This window comes from Equus asinus, chromosome 5 (assembly GCF_041296235.1).
Source record: "Equus asinus isolate D_3611 breed Donkey chromosome 5, EquAss-T2T_v2, whole genome shotgun sequence".
Taxonomy (NCBI): domain Eukaryota; kingdom Metazoa; phylum Chordata; class Mammalia; order Perissodactyla; family Equidae; genus Equus; species Equus asinus.
Genome location: NC_091794.1, coordinates 104,787,335 through 104,812,112, shown reverse-complemented (window position 1 = coordinate 104,812,112; position 24,778 = coordinate 104,787,335). Strand labels below are relative to the sequence as shown.

General features: G+C 52.2%; 1 protein-coding gene across 1 annotated transcript in view; it reads left to right on the top strand.

The window, feature by feature from the left end:
- Nucleotides 1-24,778, top strand: part of TNFRSF8 (TNF receptor superfamily member 8) — a 63,525-nt gene that overhangs the window by 27,964 nt on the left and 10,783 nt on the right. Inside the window, exons 4-12 of the mRNA XM_014849761.3 lie at nt 1,882-2,034; nt 5,663-5,756; nt 6,108-6,262; nt 8,512-8,628; nt 11,952-12,104; nt 18,439-18,532; nt 18,864-19,000; nt 20,397-20,498; nt 20,602-20,661. Of these exons, the coding sequence (XP_014705247.3) occupies nt 1,882-2,034; nt 5,663-5,756; nt 6,108-6,262; nt 8,512-8,628; nt 11,952-12,104; nt 18,439-18,532; nt 18,864-19,000; nt 20,397-20,498; nt 20,602-20,661 (1,065 nt within the window). The remainder of the gene's footprint in view (nt 1-1,881; nt 2,035-5,662; nt 5,757-6,107; nt 6,263-8,511; nt 8,629-11,951; nt 12,105-18,438; nt 18,533-18,863; nt 19,001-20,396; nt 20,499-20,601; nt 20,662-24,778) is intronic.

The window sequence follows — 24,778 nt, the reverse complement described above, 5'->3', positions numbered from 1 at the left end:
GTTTGCTTTAATTATTTGCTTATTTTTACCACTGACTCTTTTTCTATTGAGATAAATTCACCTTTTAAAGTATACAGCGCAGTGGTTTTATTATATTCACAATGTGCAACCACCACCACTGTCTGATTCCAGAACATTTCCACCTCCCCCAAAAGAAACCCCTTACCTCCCAGTTCTGCCCCCCTCCCTCCCCTGGCAATCACGAATCTACTTTTTGTCTCTATGGATTTGCCTACTTTGGACATTTCATATAAAGGGAATCATGTGGTGTGTGGCTTTTAGTGTCTGGCTTCTTTCTCTTTGCATAGTGTTTTCGGGTTTTTCCATGTTGTAGAGTGTGTCAGAACTTCATTCCTTTCTATGGCTGACTAGTTGCTAGTTGGCGTTGGATGGGTATGACACACTTTGTTTATCCGTTCTTCAGTTGGGGGACATTGGAGTTATTCCTACTTTTTGGCTATTATGAATAATGCTGCTGTCAACATTCATGTCCATGTTTTTGTGTGGACATATGTTTCCACTTCTCTCGGGTCTATACCCAGGAGTGGAATTGCTGGATCGTATAGCAAATCTGTGTTTAACTGTTTGAGGAATTGCCAAACTGGTTTCCACAGCACTCTGCTGATTTACGTTCCCACTAGCAGGGGACGAGGATTTTAGTTTCTCCACATCCTCGCCTACGCTTGTCTGTCTTTTTAAAATTTTTTTTGAGGAAGACTAGCCCTGAGCTGACTACTGCCAGTCCTCCTCTTTTCGCTGAGGAAGACTGGCCCTGAGCTAACATCCGTGCCCATCTTCCTCTACTTTATATGTGGGACGCCTGCCACAGCGTGGCGTTTGCCAAGCGTTGCCATGTCCGCACCCGGGATCCGAACCGGCGAACCCTGGGCCACTGAGAAGTGGAACATGTGAATTTAACCGCTGCGCCACCGGGCCAGCCCCTTGTCTGTCTTTTTGATTCCAGTTGTCCTAGTGGATATGAAGTGGTATCTCAATGTGGTTTTGATTTGCATTTCCCTAACGACTAATGATGTTGAGCATCTTTTCATGTTTACTGGCCATTTGTGTATCTTCTCTGGAGAAAAGTCTTCTCAAATCCTTTGCCCATTAAAAGAAATGCTTAATAGACTTTCTTAAGAGCAGTTTCAGATTTATAGGAGGATTGAGCTGAAAGTACAAAGTTCCCGTCTGCCCCCTCTCCTCCACCCCTCTCCACCGTTTCCCCCGTTGTTAACATCTGGCATCGGTGTGGTCCATCGTTACTGCTGAGGAACCAATACTGGGACGTTATTAGCTAAAGGTCCTAGTTTACAGCGAGGTTCACTCTTTGTGTTGTGCATTCTGTGGTTGTGGACAAATGTATAATGTTGTGGATCCACCGTCGCAGTACCATATGGAATAGTGTCACTGCCCTAAAAGTCCTCTGTGCTCCGCCTGTTCACCCTCCCCCACCGCCTGTCCCCGGTACCCGCAGGTCTTTTGACCGTCTCTACAGTTCTGTCTTTTCCAGAGTGTCACGAAGTTGGAATCACAGTATGGAGCCTTTCCAGAGTGGCTTCTTTCAGTTAGAAATAGGCATTTAATGTCCGTCCATGTCTTTTTTGCCCATTTAAAAATTGGGACGTAATCTATTTTTAATACCATTTTAGTGCTCTCCAGGGAGTGGGGTGGGAGGTGCAGGCAGCCTTGTGGACCGGCCTGCCCTCTTGCCCTCATCTCAGGAACGCTCTGGAAAAAAGGGCTGTGCATGCCGCCTCTGTGTGTGGCGGAAGGTCACAGCAGCATCCTCTCTCACATGCTGGACCACCCATCCCTGGGGGTTCGCCGGACCCTTGCCTCGCCCTCCCTCTGTCCCCTGTGACCCTTCGCTGTGTCCCTTAGATGACCTCGTGGAGAAGAAGCCGTGTTCATGGAACTCCCCCCGTGTCTGCGAGTGCCGGGCTGGCATGTTCTGTGCCACGTCAGCCACCAACTCCTGTGCTCGCTGCTTCCCCCACTCCGACTGCCCACCAGGGATGATTGTCAAGTTCCAGGGTAAGTGTCTCCACCCTCAGCTCGGGACCAAGACCCGTGCTGATGCCACACCCCACGTAGACCTCCAAGTGACTTCCGACCTCCCACGTCCTCCTTCTGCTTTCTCCATGATGCTGTGGATGCACCAGGCCCCCAGAGTCCCCTGCTGCCCTTCCCCACGCCTTGTGTCCCAGGCTGACAGAGACCCTGGTGGCCCAAGGCACAGGGCTGGCTGGAAGAGGTCTTGGGTTGGTTTGGGGCTTGAAGCACTTCTCTGATGCCCGATAAGCAAGAAGGAAACCTCGAGTCTCTGACCTGGGAGTTTCCCGGGAGATTAGGGCTGGTTTCCCTGTTTCACAATCGAGGCATTGGGAATTAGAGGAGCCAAGAGATTGGGCACCAGGCTCAAGACTGAGAAACTTGGGTTTCTTTTCCAGCTTGCTGTGTGACCTCAGGCAAGTTCCTTACCCTCTCTGGGCTTCTAATTTTCTGACAGTACAAGGAAGGCCAGTGGCCAGAGAAGAGATAAGGGCCACAGATCCTGGTGGGTGACATCAAGAGTGCCTTTCAGAAGTGAGGAATGGGGAGTTGGGGAGCTTTAGACCACAGCCCAGAAGAGGTGCCACAGCCACACAGGGGACATGGGAAAGGGGTGAGACGGGCTCAGAGGGAGCCACGATCACTGGGGAGAAAAGAGCCAACACCGAGCCCATGACCCCTTCCCCAACCTGGTCCTTTTCCAAAGCCCCACCCTCCCACCCCCCTTCCTTCCCCCACAGCCAGCCCATCCCTTGGTCCCACAGATTTTGCCTCCCAATTTTCTCTTCCATTCCCCACCCTCAGTTCCTCCCCTGTGGCAGACAGCCAGAGCCACCCTTGCAAAACCGAATCTGACTGCCCCCTCCCCTCTCTCTGTCTCTCTCACACACACACACTCGCAGACACACACCTGCTGCAACACATCAGTATCTCTCGTTACTCTACCGATAACGACGTGTTGGCAAAGGAGCGCAGGTCGGGGGGCCTCTTATTTTAAGTCTGCGCCCTTTGGCATTTCTGGGTTGCCGGCTTATTGGGCTCCAAGTCTGGGACATGCGAAGGAAGGAGAAACCCCAGGGGACCTGCCACTGTGTCATTCCTCAGGCCCCAGGGCCCCTTGCCCGTCCGCCGTCTCCTCCCTGCCTTCAGAGTCTCATGTCTACACAGCGTCCCGGGCCTTGGCTGCACTCGGTGGAAGGCCTGAGGAAAGTGCGTCCAGTACCTCCTCCCGGAAGCAGGGTCTCCGGGATGTGATCCTTAACCTGACCCCGCGTGGCGGCCCCTCCTCCTCCAGCCGCAGCTGCAGCCGCAGCCCCTCCTGGTCTGCGCTGCCTTCAATTCTGTGGACGTGCGAGCTTCTCCCCTCTCTCAGGCCTTTGCACGTGCTGTTCCCTCTGTCTGGGACACCCTTCCCTCCCCGCTCACTTAGTTAACTCCACCCAGCCGTGAGCTCTCTGTCCAAACATCGCTTCTTCGGGTCAGGCCCCCCGACCTCTCACCGGGACACCTCTCCATTGTGATGGCTTATCGCACGGTGTCCTCCATGAGCATCGATCCCTGTGTTTGTGTCACCCTGGTTTGATCAGTGCTCATCTCCCTCCCTGGGCCGTGGCTTTGCAAGGGCCGAGACCATGCCCGGGGTGCTCACGGTCGCCTCCCCACTGCCCAGCCAGATGCCAGGCACAGCATCTGCTCTCCAGACGTGCTTGTTGAGTGACATGGGGGCGCCAGACAGGGAGATCGGAACTGGGGCGGAGAGGGGCATGCAAAACACTCTGCTAGGGGACACGCCGAGTCCGCCCCCTACAAGCAGGGGCAGGTGGTGGAGTGGGAAGTGCTCTGGACTGGGCATCAGACACCTGGGCTTCTGTATGGCTTTGCTTCTGTGGGACGTGTTCCCATCCCTCTCTGGGCCTCAGTGCCCCCATCTGTAAAATGAGGAGGTGCGACTAGAAGCCTCTGGGGGCCCTTGCAGCTCAGAAACTCTTGCATCTCTGTGAAAAGCAGCCTTGAATTCAGTTCTTTCAGCCGGGCCCCGTGGACCAGCCGGGTCAGCTCCCGCGGGTGAGGCTCTCTCGGTGGTGTTCCTGCAGCTGCCACATGGCGGCGCCAGAGGCCTCTCTTTGCTGCCCGCAGACCTGTGCTGCCCAGGATGGTACCACCGGCGCCTTGTGGCCACTGAGCGCTAATGCGTGTCCAGCCGTGTTGGGATCCCCTGTCGTGTAGAGCAGGCACCGGATTTCCAGTACTTATTATAAAAAAGAATATAAAACATCTCATTTTTTATATTGATTACCTGCTGGCACAATATTTTAGATACATTGGGTTAACGAAATAGATTATTTAAATTATTTTCACGTGTTTCTTTCTCCTTTTTTTTTTAATGTGGCTGCTAGAAAATTTTAAGTGACGTGTGATTCCCATCATATTTCTGTTGGACTGCTCTGCCTTCGAAGCGCTCCAACTGTGGCCGCCAGACCCTGGCTGCCTCTAGACCCCCTGTGGCCCCTCCCAGGGGGCATCTCTCAGGGCCTCACCTCTCCAGCTGTACAATGGAAAGGAGTTTCTGCTCAGATTCAGCTCCTAGTGAAGCCCCACGCCAGGAGCTCTGTAGGCTTTGTCTCCTGAAATTCTCTCGCTCCATTGGGCAGACTGTTTTAGCCCCGTTTTACAAGTGCGGAAGTTGAGGTCCAGAGAGGGCAGGTGAGTTGCTCAAGACCACAGAGCAGAGACTATCTGAGCCAGGGTTTGAATGTCACACCCAGGTCTTGTCACCTGACAAGATAAGTCAGCCTCGCGTGTACCTGCCTCCACTGAGACCTTCAGATTGTGACCCCACACCTGTGGTCACTTTCTAAGCAATGCGATAGGAGTCCAGATAGGGAAAAGGACATGCTATTTATTGGGGATTTACTGTATGTCGCACAGTGTGATAGGCACGTTAGGGACACTGTTTATCCTAACAACCATGGGGAGAGAGTGTTAGTATAATCATTTGGCGTGCCTGGCGCAGCTAGGACGTGATGGAGGTGGCAGGCAAACTCAGGTGCACTGGATGGAAGGCACTGTGTGTTTTCCTCTCTGCTCTGCTTCCAGTCAGTATTCATCAGGACTCTTTGGGTTATAAGTAACAAAAATCTCAAATTTCTTGGCTCATGTAACTGAGAAGTCTGGGGAGAGCTCTTTGTAGCTTCAGGCATGGCTGGATCCAGGAGCACCATCTTCTCCTATCTCTCATCTCTACTCCCCTATGTGGACTCTCATAGGTGTGCTTGGGCCATGTGCTTATCCCTAAACCAGTCCATCCTGGCCAGAGGAATGAATTAGATTGATTGGTCCAGTCTGGTTCCATGGCTCCTCCTGGAAGGGAGGGTCAGTCAGTCCCAGCCCTTAACCACAGATACTGAGACTGGGGAGAGCAATTTCCCAGGGGAAGCCTGACTGCTTTACCCCAAAGGGAAATGGATGCTGGGGAGGCACAGACACCAGATGGCCACTGTGCTTTCCAAGCAGCTGTCCCCGACTCTGGTTTGTGGTGGTAAAAGGTCTGTTCCTGGAGTCTTTGGACTCCTCCATACAAAGTCTGAGGACATTGCCGTTCCCCCTGCAGGCACAGCAGAGAAGGACACCGTCTGTGAGCCACCTTCCCCGAGGGCCAGCCCTGACTGCAGCACCAGCCCAGAGGACTGCGAGGCGCCCGCCAGGTGACTCCGGGCCCTCCCATCCCACTGACCTTAGCATGGGGCTCTTCCACCCACGAGACGCCCAGGGCACGGCTGGGCTGGGGGTGCCGGTGGGGTTTAGACCAGGGTGTCAGGACTCCAGGGTGCCTCTCTACCCAAGCCCACAAATCATTTGAGGTCCTACTTTGTGTCCAGCCTGCCCTGAGCACGTGGGAGACCTGGCCCTTGCTCCCAGGAGCAGACAGTGGGCCTGCCAGGGGCTGTGGGCAGAAGGTGTGGAGACCCCTTCTCCATAGAAACCGTTATCCCTGAGTGCAGACCTCCCTGACCCGTCAGGAGAATCATCAGTCCCATCTCTGGCTTCTCTCCTAGCGATAGCACCCTGCAGGCCAAGCCCGCCCTGACCTCCCCAGCACGTTCCGATGCCAGGACCATGCTGCTTGGAGGGGGCACCCCGGAAGAGGATTCCAAGATGACGAGGGCTCCCAACTCCCCCTCCTCCATGGGGAAGCCCAGTCCAGATCTAGGTAATTTCTCCAGAGAAGCTGTGAGCTCTCTCCCAGCCCGGCGAGGTCTGACTGGTGGGCAACCTGTGTGTGGCCTTTCCCAGTGCGGGGAGAAGAGGGTCTCGGGGTCTCCGGGGCTGAAGGCATTGAGGGCTGGAGTAGAGAATGGGAAGACTCACTCATTTAAGATGGTTTTGAGTGCCTCCTGTGTGCCAGCCACTGAGGCAGGCGTGGGGCATGTGAGGCTTGCGCAGAGCAGCTGGGCCTCTGCAGGTGCCGATGGATGCCCTCCTGGTTCCCATGGCAACGGATTGGGGCTGTCAGTTCTCTCGTGTTTATTACTGAATAGCCTTCCATTGTATAGCTACACCACACTTAGTTTACCCAAACAGTTTTTGGACATTTGGGTTTTTCCACTTTTGGGGTATAATGGATAATGAGAAACAAGTCTTTGTGTGAAGGTATGTTTTCATTTCTCTTGGTCTTTTTTTTAAGTTGATTTGTGGGACTTCTTGTAACTCTGGGTTTGAGCCCTGTGTTCAAATATCTTCTCCAACCCTGTGTCTTGCCTTCTCCTTCTGTCTCTGGTGTCTTCTGGTGAAGAGATGTGCTTAATTTTAACGTATTCAAACTGATTCATCTTTTCCTTTATAACTAGTGCTTTTCATGTTCTGCCTTGTACGTCTTTTCCACCACCGCAGTCTCAGAGACATCCTGCATTTGTTTTCTAGGATCATTATTGTTTTGCCTTTCACGTTTCCGTCTGCCGTGCTCCTTGCCTTCTGTGTATGGTGTGAGGCAGGGGTTGTATTCAAGGTGTCTTCGTGGATATCCGGCTGAATCAACACCATCATCAAACAAACTGTCTTTCCCACTGTGTTGCCTGCCTTCTTTGCTGTAAATCAAAGGTCCATGTGTGGACAGGTCTGATTCTGGACTCTGTGTTCTTTTTGTCTATTCTGGGTGAATACCATCCTGTCTTATTTACTACAGTTTTTCAGTAAATCTTGATGGATGGTTGAGCAGTGTCTCCAACTTTCTTCTTCAATGGTGTATTGGCTGTTCTTGGTAATTTGCGTTTCCAAATACATTTTAGAATCAGTTTTTCAAATTCTACAAAATATGGGGCCAGCCCGGTGGCGCAGCAGTTAAGTTCGCATGTTCTGCTTCTCGGTGGCCCAGGGTTTGCCAGTTCGAATCCTGGGTGCAGACATGGCACCACTTGTCAAGCCATGCTGTGGCAGGCGTCCCACATATAAAGTAGAGGAAGATGGGCACAGATGTTAGCTCAGGGCCAGTCTTCCTCAGCAAAAAGAGGAGGATTGGCAGTAGTTAGCTCCGGGCTAATCTTCCACAAAATGTCCTGTTGGGTTCTGATTGGGATCGTATTGAATCTCTGGATCAGTGTGGAGAGAACCCACATCTTCGCAGAATTGAGTATAGGGTGTGGCCCTGCGTTTATTTAGGCCCTCTGAATTCTCCCAATAACGTTTCATTGTTTTCTGTGTAGAGATATTTACATCTCTGTGATAGATTTCTAGGTGTTTGATATGTCTGATGATGATGTACATGGTATCTTTTTCAATATTTCGTGTTCTAACTCTTTGTTGTTAGTATTATTTTGAACCATGTGAAATTACCAATATTTGTTTGACCTATGAAAACAGCAGTTTCATATGGTTCAACCCAAATATATAGACATTCAGTTGATTTTGATATAGTAATATTATATCCAGCTACATCGCTAAACTCCCTTACTCGTTCTCGTCATGTATCTGCAGACTCGTTTGGATTATCTGTCTGCTCAGTGGCATCACCTGTCTGTAATGGCTTGACACCTTCCTTTCTACTCTTACCACTTTCATTTCTTTTTCTTGCCATACTGCATTGTCTGGGATCCCCAGGACCATGCTCAAGAGAAGCTGTGAGAGTAGGCATCCTTGCCTCGTTGTTGATCCCAAAGAAGGAGGGGCCACCAAATTTCTGAGGAGGGTGGTGACAGAGCAGTGAGACTGGGGAGAAGGCTGTAGCGTCAGAGATGGTGGATCCTGGAGGGGAGGGGCCATAACGGGAGGCACTTAGTGCTCATCTCCTGTGTGGCCTTAGACACATTCCTCCCCTCTCTGAGCCTCAGGATGCCCTCTGAAGGACTGATCTGACGTGTGCAGAATTTGGGAGCTGGCCGTGGAGCTGGGGCTTCAGCACTCTGGGGGGAGGTGAGTCCTCTGCCAGGGTGGCCTGGCCTGAAGCTTCTCTGCTTCTTTTCCCAGGGCCGACCCCGCAGCAGCCATGCCCTCAGGGGTCCGCCGACTGCAGGAAGCAGTGTGAGCCCGACTACTACCTGGAGAGGGACGGCCGCTGCACGGCCTGTGTGAGCTGCGCAGGAGGTAGGGGCCTGGCCCTCCCTCCACGGGCTCCCTCCAGGGAGCAGGGAGGGTCTTGGAGGCGAGGTTGGGAATTGGGGGTGGGGAGCCCCGGGTCTGGTCCTGGACTGCTCAGCCCTCGGGAGCCTGGTTCACCTCTCTGGCGTTTTTGAGCCGTCAGCTTCTAGTGACTCCCGCTCACAACTGTGGGTTTTGACGGTGGCGACCCCTTTTCAGAGAGCTTCCACTCGCTCACTCTTTCCTGCAAGGAAACATTTGTTAATCACCTCCCTGTTTCAAACGTGCCCCATTATTTTTGCTAAGTACCCCACAAAGCACCAACTGGGATCGCCCCCATTTCACAGAAGAGGAATGTGAGGCTTTGGGAAGTCGGGGGACTTCCAGAGGCCACAAGCCCTCACGAGTGGCAGGACCGGGGTTTGAACCCAGGGCATCTGCTGCCAGGTCCCAGCTCTGGTCACTCCTCTGCTCCCGACAAACACTTACTGAGTGACTGCTGTGTGCACCGCAGGATGACGTCCTGTCCGTGCTTTCCCTGCGGCCAGCTCCCTGCAGCCCGGCAGCACCAGCCACTGCCCTGTGACATCCGAGAGGCCACGCGAGGCAGGGGAGCTGCCAGGCCAGGGCTGCAGTGGCGTCAGCACCCCAGCCCACTCACAGAGGCCTTGGGAGGAATACATGATTCTGTCTCCTTGTCTAGAGTCGAGGGAGGCCAAACAGAAAAGAACGCCGCTTGTTGTCACTGGGGGCCACTGTTTTGGTTATTAAGGCCACATAGCAAATTTTCTCAAAACTTAGTGGCAAAAAACAAGCCGTTCCTTGTACTCGTGGATTCTGTGGGTCAGAATTCAGGACAGTGTGGGGATGGCTTGTCTCTTCCACATCTGAGATCTCAGCTGGAAAACTCAAAGGCTGGAGGCTGGACTATCTGAAAGCTAATTCATCCATGTGTCTAGGGGTCAGTGCCAGCTGCTGGCTGCCACCTCAGCTCCTCTCTGTGTCGGTCTCTGCATGGCTTCCTTTGGGCTTCCTCACAGCTTGCTGGCTGGATTCTAAGGATGGAGGCAGTAGGGAGCCACATCCCTTTTTATGACCTGGCCTCGGAAGTCACACAGCGTAGCTTCCATTGCTCTCTCCCTGTTGAGGCAGTCAAGTCCCACTTGAGTCAAGGGAGGGGAAAATCATGCTCCTTGATGCATAAGTGGCAGAGCTCTGGAAGAGCAGATGGGGCCAGAAATATTGCTGTGGCCATTTCTGGAAAAATATAATCCGTCACAGCTGCCATGTCAGATGGAGAAACAACAGATGGCTTTTGGGCCCAAGAATTCCTTCAACTCTCCTAAGTGAAGCCCCACGAGGCCGTGGAGTGGATGACGGTGGCTGGGAGCATGGGCTCTGGAGCTCAGGTGCCTGGGTTCAAATCTCGGCTCCACGACTTGGTAGCTTATAAACTCAAGCAAGTTTCTTAATCTCTCTGTGCCTCAGTTTCCTCATCTGTAAAATGGGCATAATAACAGTGCTATCTCAGAGAGTCCTTGTAGGAATTGAACAGGTTAAACCAGGTTAATCTGGGCTGAGTGCTAAGAATACTGCCCTGCACACACTTGATTATCATAATGGCTGTAGTAATGACACTGGCTGTCTTTGTCCCACGTCATCTCACTCATCACTGAGCCCACGCTTGTCCTCTGCACAAATTCTCCAAATCCTCCCCAGGCCCCGCTCTCTCTGGAGGTTGCAGGAAGAGACTGTGGTCCCTTATCATTCTCACGCGAGGTCTCTAAGTCTCCTGTCCTGCCCAGAAGTGTCCTTATTGAGCTCAGTTGTCACATTTGTCTAATCTACTGATGCAGTAATTCTATTCACCCATAAATAGAGATGCAAAATATTCCCAAACAAATGTAAGTGCATTGTATACATTTTCTTTGACAAAATCTCTAAGATTTTATTTTTTGATTTTGAAAAAAAACCTTTTTGTCCTTGAAAATTTCAAACATATTCAGAAGGAGAGAGGATCAATGATTAGGGACCATCACCCAGTTTTGAAGAATTGTCAAGTCATGGCCAGTCTTGGTTCATCTGTACCCACGCCCACTCACCCCTGTCCTCTGGATAATTTTCTTTCTTTTTTGTTTTTTTTTTTTAAGATTGGCCCTGAGCTACTATCTGTTGCCAATATTTTTTTCTTCTCATCTTCTTCTTCTCCCCCAAAACTCCCAGTACATAGCTGTATATTCTAGTTTCAGGTCCTTCTAGTTGTGGCATGTGGGATGCTACCTCAGCATGGCCTGGTGAGTGGTGCCATGTCCACGCCCAGGATCCGAACCGGCAAACCCCTGAGCCACTGAAGCGGAGCGCGCAAACTTAACCACTCAGCCTTGGAGCCGGCCTCTGGATAATTTTCTTTTAACAGCTTTATTGAGATACAATTGACATATAATAAAATGCACATGTTTAGGGGCCGGCCCTGTGGCCGAGTGGTTGAGTTTGTGCGCTCTGCTTCGGTGGCCCAGGGTTTCGCCGGTTCAGATCCTGGGTGCGGACATGGCACTGCTCGTCAAGCCATGCTGAGGTGGCGTCCCATATTCCACAACTAGAAGGACCCACAGCTAAAAATATACAACTATGTACCGGGGGACTTTGGGGAGAAAAAGGAAAAATAAAATCTTAAAAAAATAATAATAAAATAAAATGCACACATTTAAAGTATGCAGTTTGGGCCGGCCCAGTGGCATAGTGGTTGAGTTCGTGCGCTCTGCTTCAGTGGCCCTGGATTTGCAGGTTTGGCTCCCGGGCACAGACCTACGCGCTGCTCATCAAGCCATGCTGTGGTGGTGTCCCACACACAAAACAGAGGAAGACTGGCACAGGTGTTAGCTCAGGGCTAATCTTCCTCACCAAAAAAATAAATAAATAAAAAAATAAAGTGTGCAGTTTGATAAGTTTAGACATATGTATGCAGCTGTGAAACCATCACCACAATCAAGACAATGAATTATCCATCACCCCCAAAAGTTGTCTTGTGCTCCTTACCATGCCTCCCACCAGACCCCACCCCTGCTCCCATTTCCAGGTAACCATTCTGCTCTCTGTCACTATGGAATAGTTTGCATTTTCTATAACTGGAACTATATAGTATACACTCATTTTTTGTCAGCTTTCTTTCACTCAGTGTAATTATTTTGAGCATGCCAAAAGGTCGCTCAGCAGAATAGTTGAATGAGCGTTTGCTCCGGGGCAAATACTTCTCTCCCCCCGGGGGCTCTCTGGTCCCCCCACCCTTGCTGTGCTGGATCCTTCCCCTGACCCTTCTCTGTGTCCCTTAGATGATCTCGTGGAGAAGACACCTTGCACGTGGAACTCCTCCCGTGTGTGTGAGTGTCGACCTGGCATGTTCTGTGCCACATCAGCCACCAACTCCTGTGCCCGCTGCGTTGCCCACCCCATCTGCCCACCAGGGATGGTCACCAAACTCCAGGGTAAGTGGTCTGCACCCCCAACCAAGGGGCTGAGGTCTGTTTCCCTACAGGGTACCTCTCCCCCTGCCAACCGGACAAATGACCTTCAACCCCAGCTGTTAACCAGGTCAGGTTTGGCTTTGGTTAGATCCAGAAAGTGGAATAAAATCCGAATTTGGCATTTTAGTAAAAGGTCCTGATGATTCCTTTTTTTTCCTTTTTAATTCTTCTTCCTCAAATTGTTGGGCTGGTAAAATCTTAACTTGTTTGCAAGGCTGTTTCCTTGACTCAAGATAGATCAACACAAAGTTTATGAGGAAGCTTCCAACTCAAGATGGTGCACATTTGCCAGAATGCAGGAGAGTATAAACCTGTGACAGTAGGGGAGAAAAAGGAAAAGAGTTCATCAGTTGACGAGAGATTTCCTAGAAGGTAGAAAACAGATGGAAGGTGATAGCAAATGAAACCAAGTGGAGGAACGCTCACCCCAGAGTTCACTCCAGGGGGGCTGCGGGAAAAGTGAGTAACTTGCTCAGAAGACCCCCAGAGAGGCCGTAGGCTCCGAGCAGACAAGGGAAACGAAGGATGGGAGTGACGTGGGGAATCAGGCAGTGCAGTGGGCTGCAACAACGTCTTGAAAATAAAAATTAACAATCTGTAACGGTGGTGTCCCTGGGCACTGACCGGTCTGAACAGATGGCGCCTGCGTTTTTATCCCCTGGGGAAGAGAATCAAGTTTCTGGCTAAAGACCCTGAAGGATTGTCCAGGGAAAGCCAGGGCTCCCGGCGTGGCGCTGCCCCTCTGGGGTAAAGCCTCTTTGTTTGGGAATTTGGGAGGAAGCCCCGTCAGGAGGCTGCCCCTGCTAAGCCACCCTAAAGTGAAGATGCCAGCTCACCTTCCCCAACCTCGGCCGGGTCCCCAGCCAGACCTCCTCCTCAGAGAAGAGACCCATCGTGAAAGGACACACTGACACACAGCAGAAGGAACCCCGCCAGCTACTGGAATATTCAGCACAGTCCTTTTTTAAAATAAATAGGAATGAATAGTAAAGATCTTCAGACTTGTAAGGAAAGCCAGCAGTAGGAAGGAGAATAACGAGATACACAAACAGAAGAACTTGCCGCAGATGAAGCAGTGATAAATCAGGAACAGAAGAGAACTTCAAAAAATTAAATTAGCGTCCGCGGTAAAATTCAAGAAGTTGTGACATCCTCCATCTCCAAAGTGAGAACAGAATGCTATGCAAAGGAAACAGTAGAGAATCAAGGACAAGAAAAGGCTTTGGGAAGCGTGCTTGTTGCCCCTCTGTTGCCTCCCAGCTGCCCGCTGAGCTTTCCCGACCTGCTGAGCGTCAAGGATCGACTCTGTGAGCGTTTCTCCTTGGGAGCGTGACGTTAAGCTTTGCTGGAGGAAGGAGGCTTGTCTTGGCTGCTCGTGCTTATTCTTGCCCCTGCTGCAGAGTCTCTCAGCAGGGCATGTGGTGGGGACATGAGGTGGTGCCTGTCCCTGCAGTGTTCCCAGAGTAGGCGGTCCTCTGGCAAGCTCACAGCCCAGCCAAGGCCTAGTGACCACCGTGGCGTCCCACCAGCCTTGGTGTCCTGCGCTCCGTTTCTCACGGCCCTCTCGACATGGGCGCTGTGTGGTCCACACCTTGCACGCACGGTGGTGCCCCAACTTTCCCACGTGCCTGACCTGAAAGATGTGAGACTTCAGGTTGAAAGGACCCAGCAAGAGCAAAGCAGGATGAATGAAAATCACCCCCACCTAGACGTGGTAGATGGCACACCATTTGTCTGTCCGGTCACCAGCTGACGTATGCTTCGGTTGTTTCCAGTTTGGAGCTATTATGAATAAAGCTGCTACAGATGTTCTTGTCCCGGTCTTTGTGTAGACGTACATTTTCATTTTTCATGAGTAAATACTAGGAGAGAGACGACCGGGTCACTGTGCCAGCCGCAAGAATGTCTCGGAGGGCCAATTCAAAGCTGGCTCCCTGTGATCCGATCCAGCCGCCTCGTTTTACAGATGGAGAGAACCACAGGCCCTGAGTCCCAGCCCAGAGCATTCTCTGTTGGACCGTGCCAGCTCCTTCTTAGTTCTAAACCTAGAATTTTTTACTCAGCTAAAACACAAGTAAGTTTGAAAGTAGAATAAAAACATTTTCAGACATGAAAGGGCAGAAAGCTTTTCCCCATGTCTCCTCTCTTAGAAAGTTACTTGAAGATGTAATCTAGTTAAATGAGGGGCAAAAAACAAAAAAGCAGCAGCCATGGGATCTAGAAAACAGGCTCTATCCTAGAAGAGCAAGGAAGGAAGTCCCAGAATGACAGCTGTGCAACAGACAAAGCTCAGAGCAGGAAGAGAGAGTTCCAGGGAACTGGCTATTTTGAAGATTGGCACCTGAGCTAACATCTGTTGCCAATCATTTTTTTCCCCCTTCTTCTTCTCCCTGAAGCCCGCCAGCACATAGTTATATATTTTAGTTGTGGGTCCTTCTAGTCGTGGCATGTGGGATGCTGCCTCAGCGTGGCTTGATGAGCGGTGCCATGTCCCCGCCCAGAATCTGAACTGGCGAAATCCCGGGCCACCGAAGCGGAGCGCGTGAACTCAACCACTTGGCCACAGGGCCGGCCCCTCCGAGTGTTCGCAGGAATAAAAGGAAGAATGCAGTAAATTTCATGCGTAGTAGAGTTGAAAAACTTGAGGATATGTTGAAGGCACATTATTTTTTTATTAAGAAGAAAAAGAAAGGCAATTGAGAACTCTGGGGAAAATAAAAAGCTGACAAGAAGTTTACAGTGCAAATGTGAAGATGAAAATTTATCTGATTGTAAGCAATTGCTGGATGTGCAAAAAGAGAATCCATTCGACCCTGATGCTGAGACCATTCTCCTTTAAGTGGCCAAGGACCAGGTGTTTGGATTTAAAGAGAAATATCCTAGTCTAGTAAATAATATCTTTTTTTAGTTCCTAAGTTGGGACTAAGAGTAGGTAGGGTCTTTTTTTCTTCTTCAGTGGGCCCTTACTGGAGAACACAGGCAGCCTCACAGCGGTGGGGGGAGGGGGGGCGGAGGGGGGGGCTAAACAATGCCTTCCGCTCACCTTCCTCCTAACGCAGGGAGGAAGGAGGAGGGTCACGGGTGAGGCGTGGTGCCCAGAGAGGGGATGAGAGGCACCCACGGAGTGCTGGGCGCACCTCTCTGCTCAGGAGGGGCGGCAGGTCTGTCGCTGGGCTCCAGAGGGGCTCCAGCAGCAGCGCAGACCTGAGGCTGTCGGAGAGAGGCCAGCGGGCTCTCTCCTCCCGGTGCTACTGGGGTGTAGCCACGGGGAGTATTTTTGAGCACAGGAGCTCCTCCAGTCCTCTCCAAGTCGACACTCTCAAAACGCAACGACCTTTCAAATATGAATTCAAATACTGATTTGCAAGTAAATAGAAATTATCCTAACAAATCTGGTCGTCTTGCTCATAGCCTAAGGCCTCTAGGCTTCAACTAACTCAGCGAATAGTCTAGTGGCCATGTGGAAAGACACAGCTCTATTTGGAGACCCTCCCTGCCCCCCCAAAGAGCATGGTTCCTCAGGACCCTACAAATCCAAGAAGGAAATTCATCCTGGTCTCACTTTCTCTTCAGAGTGTTTCAGGAAAAATCTGAGAGGCATCATGAGAGGGAGGTGTGTATGGGCGGGGGTTTGCTTTGTACCAAATCAGAGAAGGGGTGCCATCGCCAAGGACGTGGGGGCACAGAGGGATACTGGCTGGGCACGACCTACTTCAAATGTGGGCCAATTTTTTCTGCCCTGGAAAAGCAGCTAATCATAAGCTTGTAAGAAAGTGCTCCGTCCCCAGGCAGGAGGCGGTGTGGGCCAATGGAGAATGCTCTGGGCTGGGACTCAGGAGCCCTGCCTTCCAGCTTTAGCTCTCGCTCTGTGGTTCTCTCCATCTGTAAAAAGAGGTGGCTGGTTTGAACTGGTCCACAAAGACATTCTGTCTGGTCAGCACAGTGACACAGCCTTCCGCCTCCTAGGTTCTCAAAAGAAATGAAATTAGAGGTCCTCACAAAGACTTGTACAAGAATACCCAGAGCTGCCTTATTCGTGATAGCTTCAAACTGTAAACAGCCCAAATATCCATCAGCTGGTGAGTGGATAAATAAATAGTGGTCCATGTATATAGTGGACCTCTACTCAGCAATAAAAAGATAGAATAAAAAATAAAAATAAAAAATAAAACAGAATGAACTGTTGATACGTGCAGCATGAATGAATCTCAGAAACATGATGCCGAGTGAAAGAAGCCAGACGCCAAAGGGCACACGCTGACTGATTCCGTCTAGCGCAATTCTAGAACAGGCAAACTAATCTGTATGGTGACATAGAGCAGATCGGCGGCTGCCTGGGTGTGGGGGGAGGACTGACTGCGGACGGGCACTGGCGAACTTTCTGGGGTGGTGGGAGTGTTCCAGATCTGGCACGGAGTCAGTTACATGAAAGTATGCATTCTTCAAAACTCTTCAAACTGTACACTCAGGGGACATTTTCTTCTATATAAATTATGCCTCAATAAAGCTGGTTTCAAAAGAAAGGAACTTTAAAAATTGAGGCTAGGGCCACCCCTGATGGCATAGTGGTTAAAGTTCAGCCCTCTCACGGCTTTGGCCACTGGGGTTCGCTTCCCGGTCTCGGAACCACGCCACCTGTCTGTCAGTGGCCATGCCGTGGCGGCGGCTCACACGGGAGGAGTAGAACGACTTACGACTGTAATATACAACCACCCATGGGGCTTTGGGGAGGAGCAAAAGCCCTGAGGCTACATTTAAATATCTGGAGATACTGAAATGTATTTATTTATATTTATTTATCTGTCTTCTCTTAAATAAAATCAGAAGGTCTAGAGTCACCAGGCCACCCTCCTGTGCGAGCACAGTTGCTGGAGGTGAGGAGCAGCCTCTCCACTTTGACCTTTTGAAACACAAATCTGGTGATCTCAGCCAACTGTAGCGGCAGGAAGAGCGCGTTACAAGCAGCCTCGACTTGTCAGGGCTCGCCTCTCACTCCTTCATGGCTCAGCGGCGGCTCTGCCATCTCGCCTGGGCTTGAAGGTTTGGTTTGGGTTTGTTCTGCATGTTTCTCCTACTTCTGGGACCAGCAGGAGCTGACTACCCACCCGGGGCCCAATCTCCTTACCGTAATGGTGGAAGCGTGGAAAGGGGGCGAGTGGAAGAACGGACACCTCTGAAGGGCCAGGCTGGGAATGGGCACGCTGTCACTTCTGGCCCATTCCACTGACTGGACAAGTCACACGGCCAAGAATGGGACAGAGACACAGACACCTGCCTCGACCTGGAGGAGCTGCAGTCACCTGGCAAAGGGTGTAGACGTGAGGCAGGGCGAGGGGTTGGAAGCGTCATGCAGTCTATCAGCGATCCCATCCCATTGCTAATTAAGATCATCACTTTGGGGAGAAAGACCCAATTTTACAAAACAGCTTCATCGAGGTATGATTTTATTTACCAAAAAATCTACTACTTTTAAGTGTACTCTTCAGTGATTCTTAAGAAGTTTACAATGTTGTGAAGTTATCACCACGATCTAAGGAACCTTGTGCCCGTTGGTGGTGAACCCCCACGCCCATCCCCAGCCTGGACAACCGCTAATCTACTTTCTGTTCCTCTAGAGCAGTGTTTTCTGGACTTTTCCAGAAGATGTGTTGTTCTCCACCGGCTTCTGTCACTGAGCATTACGCGTCTGAGGTTCCTCCTTGCTGTCGCGTGGATTAGAGCTGTGTTCCTTTTATTGGCAAACGACATTCCAGCGGACAGAGAGACTGCATTTTGTTTATTTGTTTGCCAGTTGATGGACATCTGGGTTGTTTCCACGTCTTTGATGACTAGGAATAGTGCTGCGGGGCCAGTCGCTCTCCTGCCTCCCCCGCCTCTGGGCCTTCCCACTTTCTATTTCCTCTGCTTCGAAACCCCCATCCGCACTCCCATCCCAGCTATCCCCTCCCAGGCCAGGAGGTTGAGTCCCCCTTTACGGGGACCCCACGTGCCTTCGTGTGACTCCTGAGTCATGTCTGTGAGCCGCAGAGGGCAGGGATCTTGTCTGTTTTGCTCACTACCATGTCCCAGCTCCCTGCACAGTCCCCGTACATAGCAGGCGCTCAATAAAAGTTGTCGCATGGAGGGAAGGAAGGAAGGAGGGAGGGAGAGAGGAAGGGAGGGGACAGAGCCAGGACACAAATGTGGGTCTCCCGGCTGCAGTGTCCTTCTGGCCCCATGGTGCTGCATCCCTGGAAGTCGCCAGTGCCTGATGGGTAAGGCTCCTTGGCACCGATTCTAAGACCACTCCCTGCAGGTGCGGCTGAGAGGGACACCACGGACAACCCGCCTCCCCCGGGATCCCACCCTAACTGCAGCACCAACCCAGAGGACAGAGAGGCGTCTGCCAGGTGACTCTCCGGCCCCTTCTCTCCATCTGGCCAGCCGTGCCCAGGGGATGCCTGTGGGGCAGCTAGGCTGGGGTAGGGGTGGGGCCTGGGCTGGATCTCTGTGCCAAGCCTGAAAGGCATCTGGAGAATGTGTGCTGAGCTCAGTGCTGGCCCCCCTGGGAAGCCAGGAGGCCTAGAAATCCAGCCCCTGCCCTCAAGGCAGAGACTGGCCAGAGGACCTGGGGACTCAGGCCCTGTCTACACCGTCTCTTAGGAAGGAAATGACTCCTGAGCACACACTTCCCCTCTTCCTTCTCATCATCAGTCTTACCTCTGGCTTCTCTCCCGGCAGCTCCACCCCTTCCCTGGCAGACCCCCAGACCAGCATGGGGCGTGGAGGGGGCATTACCCACGCCTGGGGGGACGCCTCCATCCTGACGAGTGCTCCCATCTCTTTCTCCTCCACCGGAAAGCCCATGCTGGTTTCAGGTAATGATTACCCCCCAGGAGGCAGGGCCTTCCTCCCAGGGGGTCAGAGGAGGGATTCTTCTCCCCTGGGGCAACGGCATCCACTGGATGGGGGAGGGGACCAAGGTTGACCCCAGGTTTCCAGCGACTTGAGCTGGGTCTGCAGCTCTGTCATTGCTACTGATTCTCCTTAATTCCTGTGAGCAGGCATTTTGTTCATAGCCTTGTCTTCTTGGCCCATAATTGCTACTCAGAAAGTATTTGGTGAATGAATTCATGACTTTGACTGGGTGCTTAATTATTTGAGCCTCATTTTCTCACCAATAGAATTGTAATAGCCTGTACCCTGTGGGGTGGTGAGCAGCCATAGCATGTGGCCCCTCATTTCCCTGCTCCTCGTCTCTTCGCTCCAAGCCCAGTTCATTTTAGGATCTGCAGTTCTAGGATCGGACACTAGGTGGTGGTAGTTCTCAGGCCAGCGGTTCTCAAAGTGGGGCCCGGGTTGTGTGGCATCAGCAACTTGTTAGAAAGATGGGCCCCACCTGGGCCCTACTGAGTCAGAAACTGCCCGCTGACATGGTCCCCAGGAGACTCATATGCATATTAAAGTTTGAGAAGCACTTATCTGGCACATATTACTGTTGTAACATCTAAAAGTGGACTTTAAAAACAATTACTAGACACACGATCTTCAAAAGTGACAAAAGGGAAAAAGGAGGCAAGTAAAGTACTACGATGTAAAGAAATATAGCTGGAGAGCGTCTAAGCATGTGGGCGCTGGAGAGCCTTGGCCTGGCCTAAGCCCAGATTCTGCCATTTAAAAGTTGAGTTACTCAACCTTTGCAAGCCTTGGTTTCCCTCCTTTGTAAAATGGACGTGGTAATGGTGCCCACGGCTTAGAGCTGTTGGTTCACTCATTCAGGGAACACTTGCCAGGTGTGTTTATGTGCGGAGCAGACCCCGTGCTCCCGGCTGGACTCGCACTTCAGCCTCCTCGCTGCTCTACCCGCCAGCCGCCCGGGCTGCGCATCTCCCGTGCCCTCCTCCACGGTCCCCAGACGTTGTTCTTCTGGGCCTCGATTCCTTCTTCATCCTGGCTCTTTGACTCTTCAATTTCTCAACCTCTAGAAACGGTTTGCTCTTCTCTCCACCATTTAGCCTCCCCAATGGGCTTCCTGGAGCCAGGTGAGGGCGGGCTGGACGGGACAGATGCAGGGTCTGGGTTTCTGTCCTGGCGTGGGAGAGGACCAGGTCCTGGCAGCCACAATGGAGTCTGTGTCCCATGAGAAGGAGGAGGTGGTCTGGGCCAGGGCTGCCCTGTCTGGTTGCAGCGGTGCCCCAGGCTCACTGCCACGGTGCAGACTTCGGGGGCCACCAGCCTCAGGGCGCAGAGTGCAGGGCCGCCTCTGTGTTCCAGGACCTGTGCTCTTCTGGGTGATCATGACGCTGGTGGTGGTCGTCGGCTCCAGCTCCTTCCTCCTGTGCCACCGGAGGGCCTGCAGGAAGTGGATTCGGCAGAGTGAGTAGATGTGACTTTGGGACCTTGTGGAGGGCGCCTGGCCCGGTCCCGCCCTGCCTTGCTCCGAGGCCGCCCCTCCAGCCCTCCCCTGCTGTCGTTTCAGAGCTCCACCTGTGCTACCCAGTCCGGACCTTCCGGCCCAAGCTGGAGCCTGGGTTAGTGGGTGAGTGTCCAGATGTCCACAGGGGCTGCTTGGGCCACACGGACGTGCAGCAGCTCTGGGCCCTGGGTCTGGGGCTCCCTCTGTGTGGCTTCTCCTCTCTCTACCACCTCATCTGAAGTGGGACTGTGATGTGAGTGGAGACTGCCTGACACTCCCTGAACAGCCTTTGGATGGAGGCTTCTCAATCCGCCCGTCTCCACTCCTTCCGCCACGGGGCCCCCAGGAGAGGCCTCCTGATGCCTTCCCTTCCTCTCTCCCTCCTTCCCAAGCCCCCTTTCCTTCTTCCCTGCCCCTCCTCACCCCCTCTCTCTGCTGCAGCCGATGGGCAGGGGGCCAGTAGGGCAGGCGGATGGGGCTGGAATCCTGGTTCCACCGCTTCCGAGCTACGTGACTTTGGGTGAGCCACTTACTTCCTCCATGTCTCAGTGTCCTCAGCTGTGAAGTGGAGACAGTGAGACCTAATTCAGAGGGTGGGCATGTGGATCAGCTGAGATGGGGCCTGTTACGCGCCGTGCACGGTGCCTGCACGCGGGAAGCACGCGGTGAACTGTGGCTGCTGTTTCCTGACAGGCCGGCCTGTGTCTGGGGCCTTTTCCTCACCAGAAATGCCAGGACTTCCTGCATTCTAAGTTGTTCTGAACCCCTCCCTGTTCTTGCTCTCTGATCCCTGTCAGCTCTTCCAGGCAGCCTTCCAGAGTGCCTGATCCTTCCCACCCTTCCAGGCAGCAGATCCCTTCCCGCCCTCCCCTGGTCATGGCGGGGAGGTCCCAGCCATCTTGTACCAAATGTCTTCTCTCTGCTGTGCAGTCCCTTTCAAGGCAGGGCAAGGTCTTCCTCAGCACGCGGCAAGCATTGATTGAGCAGCTGCTGTGTGCTGGGCCCTGACCACAGGGGAAGGAGTGAACACGAATGGTCTGAGCTTCCCTTTCTAGTTTCAAACCAGGCTCCCCTGGAGGGTCTCACTGACCTGGGAACCCCAGGGGAAGCAGGCTCATGCTCTTCCTTCCATAAGGAGGGGGCAAGGCTCAGAAACGTCAGTGACTGACCTAGGGCCGCACAGCCTGTGCCACCAGGAGGCTCAGGCACTGGTCCCTGAGATTGCAGGTTTTGTTTGCAGAGGGCTCAGTCCTCTCCCCTCTTCCTGCCTCCCTCCAAGCTTTGTCTACCGACCCCCCCCTACCCGATGCCCACCCAGGAGCCCAGCGGTCAGCCTCAAGCCAGATCATGGCCTCTGACCCTGGATCTCCCCGGGACCCTTGGAGAGACTTGCAGAAGCCTGACTTTTGACTTGGGCACAAAAACACAGTGCCCCGAGGCGTGTTTTGAACTCAATGAGTTTCACAAGCAGGTGCTTGTGTTCCCTTGGCAAGGGGGGTTTTTGTGTTTTGACAGTTTCAAGCCTTTTTCCATGAGCTGTCAGGCTCAACGTCTCATTGAAACTCACTTTGCTTTCTTGACATTTTTCTAGTATTAGAGTTTCCATTGCCGTCAGTTTATTTTTTTCTTCAAACCTTCGTGATGGCAGTTTTGTCACAAAAAAAAAGAGAGAGAGAGAAAAAAAAGCATCTTCCCTTGAGAAGCCAGACCTACAAGGAACCCAGCCCTGGGACTCCGTGGCAGCCATCCTGTTTGGGGCTGTTTCTGGCCCTCTGGCTTCCTGTGGGTCCCTGGGGATCTGGTTCCCAGGCCCGAGGTGGAAGGAAGGTGATGCCAGGATCAGCATGCAGCACATGGGATGGGGACGGACTGAGCGGGTGAATGCGGCCTTCCCTCCAGGGCAGTGGGTGCTGGAGGGGAAAAGAGCATTCATTGAGTGCTTCCTGGTGGCTCTGGGCTGGGTACGGAAACTGTCCTTGCTCATCCGAGCTTTCAGATCAGTGTCGGTTGCTCGAAGGGGCTAAACATGAGCAGGATGGGAATGTGCGCCCCACCCTCCCCGCCTTAGAACTCTAGGGCTGGGGGAGCACACGGTGCATTAAGCCGCGCATCAGAGATGGGGCAGGTGCCCGTGAGATGCTCCCCAACCCTCTCTTGAATTGGCTTGGCTTATGGTGTGCGTCCTTAGTGGTGGGCATTTGCAAAGCACGCGCATGTGCTCATTTGACTCCTCCCAGTGGCCTTGTGAGACACCTGCTGTTATCCCATCTCATAGATGAGGAGCCAGAGGCACAGGAAGAAGGAACTTGTTTAGGGCCACTTGGTTGATAAGCAGTGTGACCAGGCTTTGTCGTCATTGATGGTGGTGAGGTTTTTCTATAAAGGTCTCGCCCTCGGCTCCATTGACATTTGGGACTGGACCATTCTTTGCTGCGGGGCTGTGCTGCACCCTGTAGGTTGTTTAGCAGTTTCCCTGGTCTGTAGACCCGTCAGATATGAGTAGCACCTCTCCGTTGCGAGAACCAAAAATGTCTCCAGACATGGCTGACTGTCCCCTGGGGGAAGTCGCTCCTGGTTGAGAACCACTCACTGAAATTCCTTTAATCCTTCATTTTGGTGGCCACTATTTATAGTCATGACTTTGTGTTACTTCAGGCAGGTTTAAGTTGAAAAAAGATTTGTTGTTTTGAAGTGATTTCAAACTTACAGAAAAGTGATAAGTACAGTACGAAGGACTTATTTTTCCTGAGCCATTCGAGAGTCAGTTACTGACACGATGCCTTGTCATCTCCCGTTCTTCAGTGAGTATTTCATACAAACAAGGGCGTATTTTTAAACGAGTGTAGTAGAACCATCAGAATCAGAGAATTCACATTGATGCATTACCACCAACGGATTCTCAGACCCTGTTCGAGTTGCTTCATTTACCCCAATAATGTCCTTTATGGCAAAAGAATCCGGGTCGTGTTGCATTTGGCTGTCCTGTCTCTTGTCTCCTTCAACCTGGGTCAGTTCCTCCGACTTTTCCTTCCTTTTCGTGGCCTTGCCACCTTTGAAGTTTCCACCAGCGATTCCGTGGCTGTCCCTCATCTTGGTTTGTCTGATGCTTTCTCGTGACGGGGGCAGATCGTGCATCCTCGGTGGGAAGATCCCAGGAGTGATGCTGAGTGAGCTCTGCTCGTGGCATCCATCCTCCCAGGTTTCATTTTGTCCCTCTCCTGGTGTGTGTACCTCTAGCAGGTGCTCAAGGTGGCATTTGCAGGCTTTTCCACCGTGCAGTGGTTCTTTTCTCCTTGGTAATCGCAAAAGATTTTGAGAGGCGGTACTTTGAGGCTTTGTGAGTCACTGGTTCCTCGTCAAACTTTCCTTTTGTTCATTTATGTATTTTTACCTGTATGGACTCATGGATTCCTCTTTTATTCTGCTGCCATCATTATTTAATTTGATATTCAAAGTGTCCCAAGTTAGGCCAGTAGGAGCCCCTTCAAGCAGGCTCCCCTATCTTTCTGTCCCCGCCCTTTTGTGTTTTCAGCACTTCTTTATTCTAAGATGTTCCCAGCTTAGCTCCTACCTTCCTGTCCCGGCCCTGGGATTGGCCATCTCTCCAAGGAGACCAGGATTTGAATCTAAGGGTGTCTGTTGCCAAGCCTGGCTGAGCCTCTGTGCCAGACTCGTTCCTTTTTTTTTTTTTTTGAGGAGGATTAGCCCTGAGCTAACTACTGCCAATCCTCCTCTTTTTGCTGAGGAAGACTGGCCCTGAGCGAACATCCATGCCCATCCTCCTCTACTTTATATGTGGGACACCTACCACAGCATGGTTTTTGCCAAGCGGTGCCATGTCTGCACCCGGGATCCGAACCGGCGAACCCTGGGCCACCGAGAAGCGGAACATGCACACTTAACCACTGCGCCACTGGGCCGGCCCCCAGACTCCTTCCTTGAGTCTGTTCCGCTTCCCAGGGCAGCTGGGATCCGGGGCCAGAGTGGGGTGGGCTGCAAGGGGAGAGTGACGGGGTGGAAGGGCCTGAGAGCTTAGCTCACGTGCTCAGCTCCAGCTGCCCTCAGAGTAGCCCTCGGCTACCGTGTACTCGTCCCAGGGGGACCACAGATGCCCAGCGTGTCCTGGGACTCTTGTCCTGCAATGCCGGACATGTTCATGAGAAGATTGTAGTTATTCCAAAAAAAAGGAAATCAGTAAATGAAGACTGTGGACTGAAGCCACATTTTTAAGGGAGAAGTA